The following is a 20,983-nucleotide window of genomic DNA, read 5'->3' on the forward strand; positions in this document are numbered from 1 at the left end:
TAACCTTAATAAATCGAGTGTTTACTTTGGTGGTGCTATCCTCTCCTCCCCTAACCAAAGAGTTAACCTTAATAAATCTAGTGTTTACTTTGGGTGGTCAAATTTCTCCTAGTCGCATTCTTGTAAGAGATTATCAATAGGATGGCCAATAAGTTGGTTAGGTGGAAGCGGGATACTTTGTTAGACAATTCTTGATAAACTCCACCATGATATCTATTCCGAATTATTAGCTTGCTTGTTCGTGGGTTTTAGATTATATTCTAGACTAGGTGACTAAACTTGCGAGAGGGTTCCTATGGGAAAAGGGCAAAAATAAAAAATGTCGACACCTTGTCAATTGGTCTAAGGTCACTAGACCTAAATTTGAGGGTGGTCTTACTGTTAGGAGCTTGCAGTTGGCCAAAAATGTTCTTTTTGATGAAAAAAAAAATATGTTTTTAAATTTCTAAACAACAATTCAGCTTTTTGGGTGAACATCAAGATATGTAAATATTGAATTTTGGACTACTGAGTCGTCAAGCTCAAAGGTACTTCCTAGGCTTGGAGGGCCTTATAGATCGCCATTTGTAATATGAAAGAGAGTATTAAACAATTGCTGGGTGATGGCACTATTTAAGATTAGCATCTTCGAGGATCTTTGGGTCATTGTTGAACCCCTGGCTTGAAAACCCTCATATATAGATACCAATTATTTTAAATCATGAAACTATGGTCTCGAACTTATCGTTAATGGCTGTTGGAATAAGCCTAAAATTGGTACCGCCTTTGGGTCAACTCTCAAAAATGCTATTCTAACCCTTAGGATTGGGTCCATTAAGAATAAATAGATTTGGTGGTCTGACCTGAAAGAGAGAGCTACAACCAAATCCATCTATACTCAATTAAAACCCAAGTTTGAATTGATAGAGCTAGAATGGAAAACAGTTTGAAAATTAAGAGTATATCCAAGGGTAAAAACTTTCCTCTATAAAGTTATATGGTAAAGAGTTCCCACCAAAGTGCTCCTTCCAGGTTTGCTATTGAGGTATGAGAGGTCATTGCCCACAACCTTGTATAATGTTTACCTTAGATGTCAATTGGCAATTATGTTTGGAGTCACCTTTGGGGTGATCAAGGGAAGCTTATGGCTACAGTGATAACCACCATCTAGATGCTCTAGAAGGCTAGAAACAAAATTTGCTTCCAATGAATCCAAAGCAAACCTCACCACACGACATAGATAGCCATGCAAATGACCATAAAATACTATGACAGAAAGGGCTACAGCTCACAATGTGTTTCATTGGGAGGCTCATGCCTTGTGTCTTGTCTGACCGAATTTTGATGGATCTTGGAACCCATTAGACATATCTAGTGGCTTTGGGCTAATTACTTGGAACAACAACGCTGAAGTTTATTTTGTCTTTGCTAATGCAATCTTAGTAGCCTCCACTATAGAAGCAGAGACCCTAGCTCTCTTATAAGGCATCACTTAGTAGTAGAACACCATTTTGAAAAAAATAATCACTTTGAAAAGGCAACTCTATTATTGGAACCCATTAGACATGTCCAGTGGCTTTGGTCTAATTGCTTGGAACAACAACGCTAAAATTTATTTTGTCTTTGCTAGCGCAATCTCAGTAGCCTCCGCTATAGAAGCAGAGACCCTAGCTCTCTTATAAGGCATCACCATAGTAATAGAACACCATTTAAAAAAAAAAAACCACTTTGATAGGCAACTCTGTTATTGTGGTTAATGCTATTAACAACACTAAAGACCTCATGGGTGATCCATGACATTATTCACCAATGTAAACTTTTGTCCAATATTTTTTTTTTATTATTCATGTTGGTTGGATTTATAACATGCTAGCTGATTGAGCTATTCGTTTTGGTAGGCGACATTCCTTTATTTTTTTAAGGGAATGAGCAATACTTGCTTCCCTCTGACCTCAGTTGTATTCTCGCTTTTGATGCCTTAAGATTTCTATGTTATGAACCGGCCTAATCCGATCCGCAACAGTTTTAAATCTTGGATCCTAACTTGATAGCCCTCCAATGGCTATATGAATGTTAGGATTAGTTGTGGTGTGAAGGGGGAGAAGTTGTTGTGAAAGAGGGAGGTTAGAGGCTGGAAGAAGCCGACTAAAGACTTGGGCGGTGGAAGAAGGGAGGTGGAAGAGAGAGCCAATGGCTAGAATTAAGAGAGAAGGAGATGAGGCTAAAGCCAATTCCAATCTAGATAAAAAAAATCTCAATTATGGTTTCCTCCACATATATATAGATTCACCCTAAAGATTCCATAATTAACATAAAAATACCCCAAACAACCCTAACTTAACCTATACTTTCGTTGCGGTGTGTTCGAACGCGCCCGATTGCGTTCAAAAGCGAAATTTCCATTCTCTGTCGATGCAAACGCGATGCAGGCGTTTGAACGGCCTCGTTCGAACGCGGTCCTTGCGTTCGAACGCACCATGGTAAAAATTGATTTTATTGTTTCTACATACTTAACTAGGTAAAAAGGCTCATTCCCATGAACCCAATATCACGCGTGGAGCCAATATGGATAGAATCGTATCACTATGACAGCGATTAATTAACCACTTAGCATCTCTCCTTTTAATAGAAAAAAATTAATGGCATCCCAATGCAAGCAACTTATATTAACTCTACAAGATAATTTCCTTTTATCCCTTAAACTATTATCATTTTCTACTAATGACTTTGATTTTCTTTTCTTTTTGTATATAATAACTCTTTAAACATTTATTTTTGGTACATAATGATCTTTTAATGAAAAAAGATTAAGTAAGGTATTTTTAATAGTTCAGAAGATCATTATATATTAAAAGAAAGTTTGAAAGATTATTATAAAAAAAAAGTAATTCTAAGAGTGAAAAGAAAATTATACCTAATTCTATTTAATAAGTGGGAGTGGACTTTTGAACTGCTGCTCCAACCGCTGAATGTGACTTCATCCGTATGCGAAAGTAGTATGGCAATTGTGTGGCCAGCGGTAGTTGGTTAGTTGGTGGGGGTCCACATTGTAAAGATCGAAGGACGACAAAAGGAGAGTGAGTTGAGGGTTGCATACTTGCATAAATGTGATAAACTTTTCAGTAAAGTCATTTTTGATAAATAGTAGTAAGTGCTTAATGGAAGTAGATAATTGTGGCAATTAATAATAACATGAAAAGAGAGGAGAATAAGTTAAAATTAGAAAAGTTAGGGTGATTTAATAAAAGTGAAGAAACTCACTTTTCAATCTATATATCTTTTATTATTTTAAGGGATTTTGAACTATTGCCACTCAAAAATTTCAAAATATTATAATTATAACTGAAAACATTGTGTTCTCTCAAAAACGTTATTTCCATTAGTTAAATCTAACTAATAATTATTAAAACACAACTTAGATCCAAAAAAGACTATTTTACCCTTATATAAATTATTATAAATAGTTTAAAGCTATCTACCTAATACTATAGTGCAACAAAATATAACTTCTAACATTCTAAACTTAAATAAGAGGAGTATTTTAGTTATTTACAGGTGTTTATTAACCTTAATAATAATAATAATCTATTAGAAAGAGTTTATTAAAAATTAACTATAATAGCAATTTATAGTGGTAATTATAATATTTTAAAAGGTTTCAGTAGTAATTATGCAAAAATACCTTATTTTAATCATTACACGTATAAACAGATTTACCCTAGACAAACGCTGGAGAATAATTGTTTCAATATATGATTGCTTTACCTCTAGTAATAGATCAGCTACTGTATCCTTGAAGGCAATACTGATTGCTTGCTAACAGTGACAAAAAAAGATTCCTAATGTTAATGGCCTCAATAGCTCATATATTATGCCTGCTCAACATACCCCTCCTAGGAGTCATTTATAGTACTCTCATCCTCCTCCGGTTTGACAAAGAACTCAATATAAGCAATCCGACTTGGCTGTTGAAGTCCAACATCACCATATGAATGTTGTGCAGCAGATCGTGCAACTGAAACCAGGTGCTGGATTTTCAGCATCCCCCCTCTTCCAATTGTCACTTTGATTCCTCTGTTTTCCTTCAGCGCACTGCTTGGGATATTTGATGTCGTTGCACGGAGAAACTTGTACTTATACCTATACAAATATCTAAGATTAATAACTGCAAAAGTTATCAAAAGTAAATCATAGTTAGTGGAAATAGTGACATACTTGTATGATAGGCGACGATCACATTGAAATGCGATCAGAAGATCGGTATTTGCATAGTATGGAAACTCAATCTGCCAAGTTGTTTAGCTGGTGAAGTGGATCAAAAATCCAATGATCTCAGCATCAATATAAAGGAAAGAGAGGTTTCCAGACCTGCAAGTCACCATGACCTTCACCTTTAAATGTCACAGAAGGAGGGTCGGATTGCAGAAGTATCTGGATGCTTGAACCAGGCCACTCAAGATCATCGATTGCTTCCTTCAGGACTACAGACTGAGAATTACACAAGAGGGCAACAGTGCTGGATGATTAGGGCACTTGGTAGAGTAGGTGGCTGCATGGTGAAGCCAAAAGAGAGATTAACAGGAGCAACCTTAACAGTAAAGCTGACAGGAGTACTCCCAGCGCGTTCAAAATTGTAATCCCAGGATATTGTGTCTGGGATTCTTGTTCTGATCTCTGCATAAACACAAGCATCTGGGGAACCCACTGACCTAGAATCACATTTGGAAAGTGAGCTCAGGAAAGTGAGGATGGAAAAAGTACCCCTACCAGTTATATATTTTTATCCAATTCGTTCATTGTTATGCAGACAAGGCAAACAGATTGTTAGAACCATGATCTTTGCAATCACAAAAGTATAATGGAACTGGTGCAAATTAAAAAAAGCAACAAAATTTGTGTCTCTAAATTATTTCTTCTTGGAACAATGTAATCATTGTTAAGATTTGATTTTCCACTCTTTCAAGCATTTCATAAACATAATTTAGTTGATTTACCTCGTGAAACTGAACTAGGTCAGTCTTTCAATGGTGTGAGAGAACTTCGAAAATGGTAACCACTATCACAAACATAAGATTAGGTATAATAGACCTGAGGGAGAACATTTACGGCTTATTTAAGATTCCCATTCTGCCTGATCTGGCCCGAGAACCACTTGGAGGTATCAAAACTAGCCAACCGGAAGCTAATCTCTCTTTTACTTAATATAGGATTCTACAAATGAGAGGTTGGCAAATTTTTCAGGGTAATGAAGTTATTACCAAGTAACCCTCTATCCGGAGGGAGAGATAAAGATGGGATAAGAAAGCAAAGATAAAACAGTAAACAAAACAATAATTGCCACCTATCTGTTTAATGACTCGTACGAAACAATTCTTTTACAGGGAAAATAGATGATGAAACTGCCCAAACAGAAATCATATGATAGGCATTCCAATGTCTCAGACACATTTAGAAGCCTTAAAAAACTAAGTTAACCCATTAAATTTACTCTTAAGGGTTAAGATCCGGTTCAAAGTTTAAATGTATTTGCCGATATTTGGGTGCTTTTTACTATACCTTTTTAGCCTTTTCAGAGTCAAACAGTATTGAATTTAAGTTCCACATTAATTAATAGCTATGTAGCATGAACACAAATATGGGATACATATATAATATGGATATGCCGACATGGTAAACTTGAAAAAAAGGATATGATACCATAAGGATACTTAGCTCATATATGTATATATTTATGTCTACATATGTATATTAGTTTACTTGTAAGCTTGCATTTCTTAATTGAGAAATTATATATTATTGTTGCATGTGATAATTTATGTAAGAAGGCCTCTAATTTATCCATTAAAAGAACTATCGTTCATAACAAAAAGCCTAGTATATTACTAACTAATATATAAGATAAACAAATGAATTCAATCTAAAAATCAGAACAATTTGACCAGTATAGCATGATTTCCTAACATAGATTACAAATAAGCAAGTGAATTCAATGTTTTAACAAAGAGAACCTTTTATCTAATGAGAAATGAAAGGTGATAGTATCCCCTTTAACTTGATTCCTATTAATAAGAATATCAAAAGAATTACAAAGAAGTATCCAACAAGTATTCCAGATGTATCCACAACATTAATTTTATTTTTTAAAAATCAGATAGTTTAGGGAAGTATTCAATACATAATCGAAAGTATCCAAAGAGTACCATATCCGATATGGACATGACGAAAGTATAGAAGTATTTGTGCTTTCTTGGTTAATAGCAAGTAGGAAGACCTTTGGTAATAAAAAGGTATTGTTGTTTAGGCTTTTAAAGTGGTCTCATAAAGAAACACTGGTGGTAACTTTCAGAGATCTAGATCAGTTAATATACAGGGAGAGAGAATATAGGGGCAGTAGTTCTACCCTTAGGTCTTTTGGTGTTACAGTAGAGTCTGAAAATATTAGACAAATGGATTCATATTTTCAGAAGAAAAGGGTCGTACACAAACTTCCATTAAGACAACTCTCAAAGAAATTAAAAATGCAAAAAAATACATCAGTAGGGCTATCTCTAAATTTTTCTTCTACAACCATATTCCTTTCAATATAGCTGATAGTCCTTATTATCACACTATAGTGGATACCATACAATCAGTAGGGTCTGGTGTTTCGCCTCCTATTTCAAATGATATTGTTACTAAATATCTTGATTTAGAGGTAGATGAGCTTTATACTACATTGAGATAGTTAAATGGTATTGGGATGTATTTCGTTGTATACTGATGTGTGATGGGTGGAGTACACAAAACAGAAGAAATATAATTAATTTTTTAGTGTACTTGGGCATGGGGACAATATTTCTGAAATCTGTGGATGCTACTGCTCATTTTAAAAATGCAGATTATATTTGTTAGTTGATGGATGAGGTGGCACAAAAAATCGGTGAAAAAAGAGTAGTCCAAGTGGTTACTGATAATGAGGCCAATTATAAAGCTGTTGAAAATTTACTTATGATAAAAAGACCTCATTTATATTAGACGTCGTGCTGCACATTATATTGATCTAATGTTAGAGGATATTGCAAAAGAGTGAAATTGACATGGTCATACATGAAGACCAGAGGTTAACAAATTTTATATATAATCATAGTTGAGTTCTTAATTTACTTAGGCAAATGATTGGTGGTAAAGAAATCATCAGACCTAGCGTCATTAGATTTGCCACTCATTTTTATGTCTACAAGAATAATATTATGCAAATGTTTACATCATAGGAGTAGTCTATAAAAATTAAGAATATGAAACCTAAAGATAAATCTTAGGTGAAATTTTAAAAAATATGGCTCTTGAAAATATACTTTAGGATGATATTACAATTGCCACTGCAGCATTTGAGCCTGTTGTCAAAGTATCACGACCTGTAGACAGTGATGACAAGTCTGAGATGAGTTTCTTATATGAGGTAATGGACATAGCAAAAGGATCAATAAAATAAATATGGGGCAAAGTTATAGAAAAGTGGTGAAAGATTAATTATAGATGGAATGGACAACTACATAGAGATATACACGCTGTTGGTAGGCATACTTTTAAGTTTTAAGTTTTAATTTACTAATTTACTTTTATTTATGAATATTTAAAAACTTGAATACTTATAAATTTTAAATTTCTATAGGGTATTTTCTTAATCGAAGATTTCAATTCTTTACAAATGTCAATAATGATAATGAAGTCTTATTGGGAATTAGGAAGGTAATCAGCAATCTTGAGCCCGATATTCATAAACAAATCCTTTGTGATAAAGAAGTGGTTATGATTCAATTAAATAATTTTATTATTATTTGTTTTAATTTTTAACTTTCAATATAATCAGTATATAATAATATATTTCTAATTTTAGATGGAGAGATATAAATTGAGAGCTGGGCAATTCAGTACTGCTAAAGTTGCTGCAGCTATGTCTTAAAATATTTCAGCTGAATGATAGTCTATCTATAGATGGAGAAGGCATCAAATTTGACGCCAATAACAAAAAAGATTTTAAGTCAAACTGTGTCTTCATCACAGTGTTAAAGAAATTAGACTACTTTCTCTTTAATCCATACAAAAACACGCAACCGATTGACAATGGAAATATTAGAGAAGTTAGTTTTTTGTCATTATAATATGAGACTGAGGTAGAGAAATTTAAGAAGAAAGACAAAATAAACAATTGATTGATTTAAAGCATGTTTTTTAATAAAGACCCCTTGACTCCATGGATCAGAGAAATAGAGGACAGAGATTATTAGATGATAAAGATAACCCATGGTTAGATGAGATATTGGGGGAGACCACGACAAGGGCAGAGGCTGGTACGAGTCATTCAGCAGCGAGAGATAGTATACATATAAGTACTAGTCATAATTCTGATAATACACATGGTGGTGAGATTGTCCTATCTACATTTGTTGAAAAAAGTCAAGAAGGCATAAGAATTGAAGACAGAGAAACTGATGATGTATATACATATCAATGAGATCGTCATGAGAATGTTACTTCCTATAATTATAGTACATCAAGTATTTATTATTTGGAGCCATCACAAGATCCATGTGCTAATTATTATCCTCAGTATCCTTAGTATTCTCAGACACAAGATTCAAATGCTGATTATTATCCTCTTTAGACGCAAGTCACACAACAACATTTATATAATGTCTAGTAAAATGGAATAACTTTTTGAAGCATCAAGTCTTAGGCATAATTATTTATAAACTTATGGTGATTATGAAAATGAATACCATAGAGATTTACAAGAACCAACTCGGTATTCATCAAAGTTTTAAATTTTAAGTAAGTTAATACATTTTTTAAGTTTTTAGACTACATATGTGAGTAATTTTTTTCTTATTTTTCTATCATTTTTATAAATTTTTTTGCATTTTTAAATAATATTTAAAATTTTATGTAATTAAAAAATAGTTTGATCCGATATGAACAGCCGATACATATCATTTTTCTGGACGGCCGATACTGATCTCGATCCCAATACTGGGAACCTTGGTCATGAGGAGAGAGAACTGTCAATATTTAGTTTGATCCTCTTGTTATTAGGGATCTAGCTAGTTGCATATCTTCTGGTAGTTAGATCCTTCCTAGGTTTAGTTTGAGCTTGGAAGGACTCAACTGCCAGCGCAACTACTTGATAAAATATCTATTTAGTGGAGGATCGCTTCGATTGAAAGACGAGGTTGTTTTGCCTCTTCCACGGGAGCCATAGTCCATGGGCAATAATGCATCCAATGAGGGTTAGCCCATCTTTAGTTTAGCCCAATATCTGTGTTGTCCAATCACTTGTACACCAACTATTCCTCTAAAAGAATTTAAGACGATGTTTTGAAAGGCGGCCGTGGATGGCAAGTGGTGGTCACCCCACCGCTTAGCGCCAAGGCGGAACGCAGGTGATAAGGTGGGTGACAAGATGGTCTAGCATTTTTATATTAAAAAAAATTAAAAAAATTGGCCTCTCCCACAAAATGATTTATCGGGCCGCCTGGCAAGCTACGCGCCTTGGCAGACCGCCACATGATTTGGCGGCCCGCCAAGAAGGCCTAAGTGGCCTGGCCGCCAAGTCGAGGCCGCCTGGGCTATTCGCAGGGCTGTCGGCGTGCTGCCCCACCATGGCGGCCGTCTTGACCGCTATTTAAAACATTGATTTAAGATCTAGATATTGTTCCACCACGCCCCATAAGTCGGCAGCACCTTTATACTTAACCAAGAGATGAGAGGTTTCCTCATGGCTTAAACATATAGGGCACTTATCTATAGAGGCAAGGGAAAGGTTGTGGAGTCTGACATTGGCGGGCAGTCAGTTCCACATAACTTAATTTTAGGAGGAATCATAGGCATAGTACTCTCATCCCTAAGGATCCTACAAATAGAGGCAGAGGTAGCTTGACCCTACGGAATAGAGCTAGGTATCCTTAGTAGTAAACTGAGGAAAAGGGACAGCACATATGGTGCTTCTTAATATAGGACCAAAACACCTCATAACCCCATCACTATTCCAAACAATGTTAGCAACCAACCACACCACTTTCTTATCTTTTAAGGAGATATTCATATTGACAAACGTAGGCTTGTAAGCAAAGAGAATACTAGACACCCATGGGTTCTCCAGCACACTAGTAGATTAACCATCACCAATTGATTTTAGGATGCCCTTCTTAATAGTGTCAATGGACTCAGCAAGGCGTCTCTAAAAAGTAGACTTCTTGCCTTTAGCATGAATGTTACGCTAAGGCTTGCACTTGCCATATTCATGCGTCATGAGCTGAACCCAGCTTTTGTCAGCCTGTTGGAGTAATTCTAAGGCTTTAGGGTCTAACAGGCTAACACTCTACTGACCGAGATCACGAACGCCAAGACCGCCTTTAGAAAGAGGGCGCCTAATCTTATCCTAACCAATCGGGTGTAACCCATTAGTAAAATTGCCTTTGCCCCGAAGAAAAGACTTGGAAAGTTTATCAACCTTGTCCAAAACAGAGATTGGAACATCCGAACTATATAACCATAGGTAGGCAAGGCCTAGATCGTGGATTTAAGGAGAGTAAGCCTACCAGCTTACGACAAGATAGTAAGCTTCCAGTCAGCAAGCTTACTTTTACTTCTAGCCAAGATACCATAAAAAATTTAAATTTTGAGCTTAGTCGGGTTAACCGAAATCTCAAGGTAATTAAAAGGGTAGGACCCAAAATGCACATTGATCGAGCTTATCCCAAACCTTGGCCTTCCCTTCACGATACTCCAGGTTATGATTAAAGACATTTATTAAAATTAATATTTATGATTGAACACTCTATAATATAATTGAATACTCCATAATATAATTAAAGACATAATATTAATTGATAATAATTTAATAATTAAAATTAGTATCTAGTTGAACGTAAAATGACAAGGATCAAAGACTTCATTTGTCGGCACAAAAATTACACGAAAATGTTGTATTAAATACTGTCAATATTTTTTAAAACTCATTCATTAATAATATTATTCATTATAACATCTCACATAGTCATCATACAAATAGAAATTTTATAATTCTTTTATGATATAATATGTGTATTAAATATGCATGGAAATGAATGTCACTACATAGTCACAGATATACCATAAGCATATGCAGATTATGGATATAGAGTATAATAAGGGTGATCTGGCTATCGTGGGTGTGATTGATATGATGGTAATTACGATAAACTCATTATCGTGCGAGTGCACCTCTCTTAATATTCTGCTATTTACAGACTCAAGTCTTTTATAAAAATAATACTGCTCTGAGAAGGTTGTGTAGCATGAACGCATGTCTTATCTCCATCATCACTGCATAAGATTGAGTCTCGTTATTATCACTATCACCATTATCGTTATCATCTCTAGTCTCATTATCATCAATTTTATCTAAGCCTTCTAAATGATCAACTAATCAGTTGATTAGATAATTATTAATAAAAATAAAAAAAATTTTAAAAAAATGCCTCCATATGGCACAATGACCGACATGCAGTCGTGCCAATTTGGCACGGGTCAGCACAGGGGTGTGCATTGACACACCCTGTCCCAAGTGTGGTCCCATTATTGGCACAACTATTCATGTTTCACCCTACAAGCCTTTGCTAGCAACAGCAGCCTACAAGCAAAGTCAAAGGCTGTAGCAAAATCTATTAGTTTCTAACGATATATTATTATAATCATGAACGAGTTATAAAAATTACATAACTCACGACATTTATTAAGCGGCATTGAAGCTCCTTTACAGTTTCACATAATAATAGACATAAACACTTTAAAGTTTTTTCCCCACTCAGGCTATAGGACTCTTACCAGAGGTTTACCCTTGGTGTATGGTTATAAGCCAGCCTTTTTGGTCTTCTTGCAAATAACCCTTTTAGCCATGGCAATGTTGGCCGTGGCTGAGGCTTCCGTGCTGACAAAGTTGCCGCTTTCCTAGCTTCTTCAGCAAATTGGGGTTCCTCCTGTTCTTTGTTTAGATCTTTCAATAGTAATCTCATCAAGACCCTTCATGACGATATCGTGACCGGTGCTAAAGATCTCTTTGGCAGCCATAGTAAGTGTATCATGTGGATCCAAGCGTTCCTTGATCATGTTATCCACTTCCCTGCCTTCACCAATTTATGAGAGAGTCCTATTTGGTTCCAAGGGAACCTTAGAGCCTAGAGTAGATATGAGCTTCATCATAGAGCTAGATTTTTTCGGCTGGAGATCCTCATCCATACCATTAGTGGCCTCTAGACTAGAGAGCCCCATCGTTGCATTATTAGAGGGCACAACTTCACCAGGGAGCAAAGGAAAAGAAACACCCCCCACTTGCCCAAGAGGGACCGAGAAAGGGGATTTGTGAGGAGAAATGGATAGATTGATCTTACAAATCCGAATAGACACAGACACAATAGAAGGGGGAATGGAGATCGAAGCACCTTTTGGGAGCGCAGAAAGACGTTGGGCAGAGCCCATAACTCCAAAGGTGACATTTTCCAAACCCAAGGGGTCGGTCTGGTCAAGTGTCACCAGTTGAGCCTCGGTATGGAGCGAGTTGTCCTTTTGACAGGACAGGTCTGTAGGGCGAGGGCTATTTTCTAAAGTGGGCTGCATGCGATCCATTTGCATCTCCATACCCGAGGTAGACTTAGTACATTCGCCGGAGGAAATCGAAACACTCCTGTTCGACTTGACTGCCCTTTGCCTTATGTCTCAAGCCACCTCCCATCTCATGTGCTCATCAAGTGTTCTTCCAGGCTGAGACGAGTATACTGAGTTGCAAGCCCAGTTAGCATCACTTACTAGGTTATCGCTCGAGTTACCTCGACCACCCTATGCAGTCCCGTCTCCCATACTACGACCCCTCAATCCGCCATGGCCTCCATGTCGGTGATCATGAGACATGGAGCCAGGGCCCAAAGCTAGATCATCATTAGCATTAGTAGCATTGACACCTTTACCGTGCACCTCAGTAGCAAGATGGTTAGATTCTGTGGCTCGGGTCATGCTCGGAGTTTCCCGCCTAGTATCATCCCTACAAGGCGCGTTGCTTTAGGAGGATCACCTCAGTAGCAAGATGGTTAGATTCCGTGGCTCGGGTCATGCTCGGAGTTTCCCGCCCAGTATCATCCCTACAAGGCGCCTTGCTTTAGGAGGATTCAGGCAGGTCAAGACACGGTGCCCAATTATACCACAAGAAAAACAAAACTCAGGGAGGTTATCGTAAACAAATTTAATCTAGATTTTTTTATACCCAACATCGACCATCATCTCTTGCCTTAGAAGTTTAGATAGATCAAGATCAACACACATATGGGCATACTTGCTTCTAGCCCATGATATAGTAGTTTTATCAACCCTAAGAGGATGACCCAATTTAATGCTAGTAAGGACTTCCGGTTTCCAGTACTCAGGCAGAAGATCAACAAACCTAACCCAAATCAGCGCAAATCAAATGATCTCCTCTATAGGTTGAAAATATGGTTATTTCTTCGAGGTAGATAAGAAGGAATAATGACTTTGAAGTTTCTACTATATTACTTTGAAGTTGTTTCAAGTTTGAAAATTAACTATGAAAGGAGCTCTTCGATCGATTTTGAATTATAAGGTAAAAAATTTACTTATTAAAAATTTTGGCCTTCCTTTGCATAATGGGAAGTTGACAAAACATGACTGATATCCAGTTATTAAGAAGATGGAGAAGAGATTGGCTAGGTGGAAAGACAAAATGCTTTCTCTTGGAGGTAGAATAACCTTAATAAATTATATCTTGAATGCTATTACTCTATATTACCTCTCTTGTTTTGAGATACCAGTACAGGTTAGAAAAAGGGTGGGCGGATCATATCAAATGTAACTTCCTATGGAAAGGCACTATTGAGGAGAAAAATGGTCATATTTAATTGACAGAAGATGTGTATGAGGTAGGAGTATCAGTGTGGGGGACCACTATTCTGTAAGATATGAATATGGCACTATTGAGGAGAAAAATGGTCATATTTAATTGACAGAAGATGTGTATGAGGCAGAATTGATTTTATCTTTTCCTTTTCTGACTCGATCATTTTGGATTTGTTTCCACCAAATTAACGCATGACTTTTCAATTTGAGGCTAACAAATTTTACTTTTTTGTCTTCTGGGATTTCTTTCCATTCAAAAAATTGGTCTATATGGTCGATCCAATCCAAAAATTCATCAGGTAATAATCGCCCTTCAAATTGGCTAACATCAATCTTAATTCCATGATCCCACCTATTAACAGACCTATGTCTTATGTGATGTGCATAATAATTCCTATCATCATCACTCCCTATATCTTGGACAGAAGTGTTGCCTTGTCTAGATGCTCTAGGAATATTCTTTGGTTGTGGATTGACTTGGATGTTACCTAAGTGTTGTAAAATTTGATCCATTCCTTTTTGTAGTTGTAGAATTTGATGTTGTAGTTGGGTGATATCTTCTCTAATATCAGTTGTGTTAAAATTTGCATTTGACATGATTCCAAAATAAGCTAAACAGATAAAGAACCTTTTTTTTATAGAAAAGATGCTGAACTATATCTATATGCAAGCAAACCCAAGAAAAAGAAAACTTGCTCTGATACCAATTGATGCAAATCTAGTATAAATGCAATGTTTTGGAGAACAATCGACCCAAACAGGTAACTAAAGTAAAATATAGTAAGCAATAACTGATAAAAAGTTAATTGATTAAAAGGATCACTACTAGATGGAAGGAGAGAAAACCACTCAGATAAGGCAGTAGCTTCCTCAACTCTCAAATAGGTATGTTGATAATAGAAAGGCTTAAAATATGGTGTAAGAAAAGACTTTAGAGTTTAGGTTTACCAATAAATGAAATAGTAGTGCTTTTACTTTAAAACCAAGTCCTCTTCTTTACGTCCGGACACCTAAAGATCCTCTTTCACTACTGGAATCTTCTGGACAGTAGCAGTAACCAACGAAAAAGTAGAGATTGAAGAAGAAGAAAAGTTTAAAGAGGAGGTAGAAGAGATTAGAGAAGAATCTTAAGATATAGTCGGAGAAAGAGGGAGAAAGAAAGAGAAAGAAGAAGACCGCAGGAGAGAAAATGAGACTTCAAATAATTTTTATTCCAACTTGTCCTTGTTTCTCAAGCAATAACCCTTAAATAGGTTGACAATTTTGAATCTAGCTGATTTTAATAGGAACTTATTTCCTAATAGGACTCTAATTGATCTTCTTACCTAAATTGACTAACCCAATTTAGGTAATAAATCAATATGGACATCCCCCCACATATAAGCTTACCATAACTATCAATTGAGATTCTAATGGGAATTTATTTCTTAATAGGATCCTAATTGATTAAGTTTTACCTAAATTGACTAACCCAATTTAGGTAATAACTCAATACGGACATCCCCCACATATAGGCTACTATATTTGTCAATTGACTAATTCAATTGATTATTTGAATTAAAAATCAGCAATTAGACTAAAATTAGACTCAAATAATTCTATTTTGGTCAAATTGAAGATGATGCCCACATCATCCCTTCTTCCCTAAACTATCTCCTACAACCCTACGCCACCAAACCGCACCACTATCTCCATTGTCGCCCTACCCTAGCTGGTTTATCTCTCTTGTTCTCTCTCTCTCTCTCCTCCACCCTTATTCGACCTAAGACCAAGCTTGGTCAATCACCACCTTAGCTGACCAAGCCGCCTACCTCCTCGACTGATCGTGCCCCTTGACCCTGAGGAATGGTTCACCTTCTCCCTTCTCCCTTTTTCACTAAACTATCCTTTACAACCCTACACCACCACCAAACCCCACCACAACTTGGCTACCATTTCACTGATCCATTCTGATAGATTCAATCCTCTATCCTGGATCTGTCAAATCTCTAAATCTTATTCCGATCCATCTATTGAATCCCAAAGATCCTCTTAACTTTGAAGGTTCACAGTAAACTTAGCTTCCAAACCGAAGGACAGATTGTAAATCGAAGACCATAATAGGCTTGCACCACTGGTCGAAGTAGGAAGACACCTTCAGATCGCTGTTCAGAGACGACACGTAATGGTGATATCAGAACCAGTTGAACCTCAGACCTCCATTAATTGTGGATACAAGGTCCATGGCCTCAAGAAGAAGAACTGAAGATAACCCGACCCCGGTAAAGGAAACCCCCGTGCTATCACCAACCCTAGAACCTAAGCAACCTGCGTTGGCCACGGCTAGTCCTAGTTGGCCACCACCTATGGGGGTTGATCTCATAGAGACCTTGGGCTCAACCAATCATCTCTTAGAGATCATGATGCAATGGATGGACAAACTGCATAACGAGCAGATCGAGTTGAAGGAGATGATTTTGAACTGATCAACCGCGTCGGAAGTCGGAACCAAGGGTTCCTCCACTGACAGCTTCTCCATCTCCCATCCAAGTTCAGCCAGACCACAATGAAGGCCTCTTGCTGCCCCTTCCCATTGAGTTTCGACATGTTCTAGCAACCACCCATGAGCCGGTCGCAGAGGAACCCAACCAGAATAAAATCACCACTGAGCCCTTAATTGACAGTTCAGCCACTACCTAGCCTTGCTCCACTAGGCTCTCCACCTCCCAAACAAGGGCTTTGTTGCCCAACCCCTTAGGGTGCAGGGCTGCAACCATGGTTCTATCTAAACTTGTTTTCGACAAACCCAAATATCGAGTGAATCCGAGTCGATTCGATGAAGATGATGATTGGGCTGAACCAATTGAACTCAAGCCATGCCAAGACAAGGAAAGAAAGAGGATACACCACATGGAGCATTAATAATACCCTCATATGGTCAGACCTGGACTTGAATTTGAACCAAAACCAGCTCAATGTTATGATCTGATCATACGGGTTAAGTTAGTTGAGTCAGCCGAGTCAAGTTAAGTCAAATTGAATTAGTTAGTTATCTTTATCTTATTGTTTTAAATTTTAAATAAATCTGATAATCCGCATGTGAATCCAATTTGCTATGACTTTCTTCTATAAATAGGAGTGGGCATGTGTTGATTATCATTGATCACAGAATAAATATAAGTTTAGCCAAATCATTATTTTCGTCTTCAACTTTTACCGTAACCGTTAGATTGATTTTATCTTTTTAGGAGTGAATCATAGCTATAGAAACATCCCAATTTTCCAAAACCTAGCCATATTTCTCTACTAGCAACCACCCTACCTTATTGAAGTCCATCATCATCTTTGACCGTCTACCACCCTCTGACAACTATAACAACATTGGTTATTTACCATTCTACCCTATTTTGACTTTGCTCCACTATTTTATTAATAAATTTTCATTCAGACATTCAATTAATGTGAAACCAAAGCCATTAAAATCTTATCTTGTGATGCTACCATTACATAAAATATCATAATTTTTTTATGTCTGGATTGGTGCGTAATAAAGAACTTTATCGCGCACGTCTGTCCATCCGAACCTCCAACCATTGATCTGATGACATCTCTTGATCTAGCAATCCAAATCTCGTGATATTGAATCCGTTGGAAAGCTCTCGTCCAGAGGTATAACATATCCAAATTTTATGAAGTTTCAACAAGTAGATTGTCCGAAATATCTCTTGAAAGTTTCTCCCTAATTTCTATACGGAATAGGTTGTGAATCAAAATGAGTCATTTCGAGGGAAGATCGTACGATTTGGTATCACAGCCATGGCCGAATTCCTTCTTGAAGAGCACTTTTGTATCCGAACTGCGAAGTGACATTCAAACAAATAAACAAACACTTCACCCCAGGACCTTGGAAGAAACTTTTGAAGATGCAATATTGATGGAGCAGTTAGGGCTCTAAAAGTCAAGCCAAACAGACTTGGACAGAGAAAGAGACATTGGAGAGGCCTTGGCCATCGGCAGCTCCACCCGAGGTCATGATAGATGAGACATCACGATGGCTCGAGTCAAGCTTGAGTCAAACCAACTTGGAGCATTTCTCGGCTTATTACCTTGAGGGCAAGATGAGAAAAGTGTGGTGGACTAGTATGACCCATCTATGAGAGCAAACTCAATCCCATTGAGTTCGGTGCCTAGAGGTGGTCAGAGGCATTTACGTCTTTACTCCTAACTAGTCATCTATTTATATTTGACTTTTATTTATTTTTTACGATGACTCTTGCAGTTTAGATCCTATGTTACATGCATTTGTTTTCTAATCCTTTGCTTATGTGTATTAGTCATTGCTTATGTGGATGAGTATTGCTTAGGTGAAGTAGTCGACCCAAGCCTATTCGATTCGGCTAACTGAGTTAAGTCAGGGAGCCACCTATAAATGTTGTCACATGTCCAGAATCCAGTGAAAAAGAAGTACACATTTTGCTATTTCAACATACAATGACAACTTCATGGGATGTAATGTGATTTGTATAAGTGGTCTGAATCACACAAGAAAAGACTTGTCTCAAGAAATTCATAACTGTATTTGCAGGATATGATTTAGGTACAAGTTTTGTGGCTTTCTAATATGGTGCAACCATCTGCTAAATTAGGGCTGTAGGTCAGTAAGCATTGTCAGTTTCTATCTTGAAGTTGAGTTGATACGCAGATACAGTATAAGATTAACAGTTCTAGTAAAAGATGGCTATAGGCTAGACTGTTGCTGCCTCTATAATTGTAATGGATTAGCTTTAATAATCTCAGAAGAATCTTTTGTGAGTTCAAATATTTGTTACGTAGTTCATTTAGTTGAAGAGAATGGAATTCTATACTAAATTTCAAATTTTATCTCATTAGCAAAAAATTACAGTAAGAGAAATTAGTTTTAGCGGTTCAAAGGAGCTACAATTTATCAACTAGATCCAGAACTACGTAGTGCTGTCCAATGTCAAAATGATCGCCTAAATGAGAGAAGACCATGCATATCCCTTTTCAAGAGCTAAACTTGGCTCTTAACAATCTCTCAAATGATACTTATATGCTTTGACCTCAGCATCCTCTTTGAAATCAGCATTGCAAGCCATTGTTTTTCTATGCTACAACTGAAGCTCCATATTACCATAGTATTTGCAACCTCAGATAACAAACCTCTACTGAAAAAGATTAGTTGAACAAAGTATTCTCCTACCATTAAATTGTCCAAAATGTAGACCTCTTCAGTAGCCACTAGGCCCACTACAATACTAAGCTTTCATCATCTAATACATGTGCCATTAAACCTTAAGATCATTTAGGCGGCCATTTTGCTTTATGTGTTTCAAAATGTTGCAGTTGTAATGTTAATGAGAAGCCAAGCGAAGCCTTCTATCTTTCCCTTTTTCCTTTCCATCAAATTTTGAGAGACTGTTTTGACATCTATTTAAGAACCGTTTGATTTCATGTGTTTCAAGATGCAATATCTATAGCATTAAATGAGAAATCAATATAAATAGAAGTATTAGATTATCTCTTTTCTTCCCACTAAATATTTCGAGGATGTGTGACATCCACTCAATTGAATGGGATGTCAAGATGCTGCATGTGCACCCATCTTAGCCCTTGGTAAGGATACTTCATGGCATCCATAAACTAAAAATTGTTTCTTTCTATTTCACTTTATTTTGGTAGATGCAGTTTTTCCAAATACATGAAGAAGCTAAATAGCCCCTTAATTAAAATAGATGCCAAGGTGCTGCATAGGAGCATAAGTTGGCACTTGAAAAGAATATGTTATAAGATTCATAAACCAACAAAAAGAATTGATTTTTACATTTTTATCTGTGTAGATGCAGTTCTTTCAGATACATAAAACCTAACAGCCTCTAGGACTTTCTTTATAATAAGTCAGCTACCAACATACCATCTAAATTCCCTCAATCTCACCGCAGACAAATAATTTACCTCATTTTCATCAGGCTAATTAAAATCTTTACCTTTCAAGCTTTCAGCTTATAACAGCACATATAACTTTGATTTTCAACTAACCAAGTGAAGCATGCCTAAGGTCATACTATTCACTTCTATAAGCATTCTCCCACTGATCTAAACAATAATCTGCGCAAAAAGCTTACTTAATAAGGAGCTGCATGTCTGGGCCCGGATACTGGATCTCGATCACGGTCGCATGCCCGGGAACCGAGAATGTGTTAAGGCAATCGACGAATAGCCCCAAACTCAACCCAAACCTCGGCCGTCCCTCCGCCGCGTACTCATACACAAGAAATAACTGCACATTGAATGGAATCTTGATCACAGCAAGAAAAAAGCTAATAAAGTGCTACAAATTTTTAACTTTTTCCCCTCACCTCGCGCTTTAGATAGACCTTGGCCTGGAGGCATCCGGTTTCTTCGACGATGAGGACGATGCCGTGCTCCGAGAGCTCGACCACGCAGTCCTGGACAGAAGAAGGGAATGGTTTGAAAACCCTAGAAGTTTGTAGGAGGAGATTAGGGTCTGGGGAAGAAGTTCGGGACCTGATGGCGCTTCCAGCGAACAGAGGAGAGGGCGTCGACCATGCCTTGCACGCAGTCCAGCTGGCATACAAGATCCGACGGTTGGTCGCCGGGGGCGACACCCGTCGCTGAGCTCATCGCAGCCGCTTTGTTTCTACGCTCGGCCGCTTCGTTTCTTCTTGCGTTCTTTATTTCCCGCGCCAATTCGTCTTCCTCTCTCTTGGACGTTGGTGGTAGGCAGACGTGCCAAAATGATCGAGCCTCTTGAGCGAATCGGCCCGATACGAGGTTGGGGGGTAATATTGTAACAAACAAAGAAAGTTTCAAGTGGGATGTCCGAACGTCTCGTTGGATTTTTGAACATCATTTGTCGGGCATTTGAATGCTTCCACAATGACTATTCTTAGCTAATGGGCATTCGAACGTTGCTATACCTGCGTTCGAATGTCTCAACCAAGGTTGCTATGTGGTCTGAATATTCAAATGTCATTTGTCAATGTGTTCAAATATCTCAACAAAGGTTACTTTCGGCTGACAGGCAATTGAACATCATTGGTAGGGCATTTGAATGCCTCGATGA

General features: G+C 37.3%; 1 protein-coding gene across 1 annotated transcript; it reads right to left on the minus strand.

Annotated features, from left to right (window-relative positions):
* Positions 1-3,683: 3,683 nt before the first annotated feature.
* Positions 3,684-20,677, minus strand: LOC140770881 (uncharacterized). The gene is made up of 7 exons (XM_073112201.1): positions 20,425-20,677; positions 20,256-20,345; positions 20,022-20,176; positions 4,568-4,688; positions 4,348-4,467; positions 4,195-4,265; positions 3,684-4,119 (listed from the first exon to the last, which is right to left on the minus strand). The coding sequence occupies exons 1-7, from the start codon at positions 20,539-20,541 to the stop codon at positions 3,873-3,875; spliced, it is 921 nt and encodes a 306-aa protein (XP_072968302.1). The 5' UTR covers positions 20,542-20,677; the 3' UTR covers positions 3,684-3,872.
* Positions 20,678-20,983: the final 306 nt, after the last annotated feature.

Source organism: Typha angustifolia, chromosome 11, assembly GCF_048772165.1.
Source record: "Typha angustifolia cultivar Huaian chromosome 11, ASM4877216v1, whole genome shotgun sequence".
NCBI lineage: Eukaryota > Viridiplantae > Streptophyta > Magnoliopsida > Poales > Typhaceae > Typha > Typha angustifolia.

Excerpts from the sequence above, each read along its gene's own strand:
- LOC140770881 (XM_073112201.1), bottom strand. The coding sequence starts at position 20,541 with ATGAGCTCAGCGACGGGTGTCGCCCCCGGCGACCAACCGTCGGATCTT. Across the intron at positions 4,266-4,347 it reads AAGGTCATGGTGACTTGCAG|ATTGAGTTTCCATACTATGC; the intron begins GTCTGGAAACCT and ends ACAACTTGGCAG. Across the intron at positions 4,120-4,194 it reads GATCGTCGCCTATCATACAA|GTATAAGTACAAGTTTCTCC; the intron begins GTATGTCACTAT and ends ATATTTGTATAG.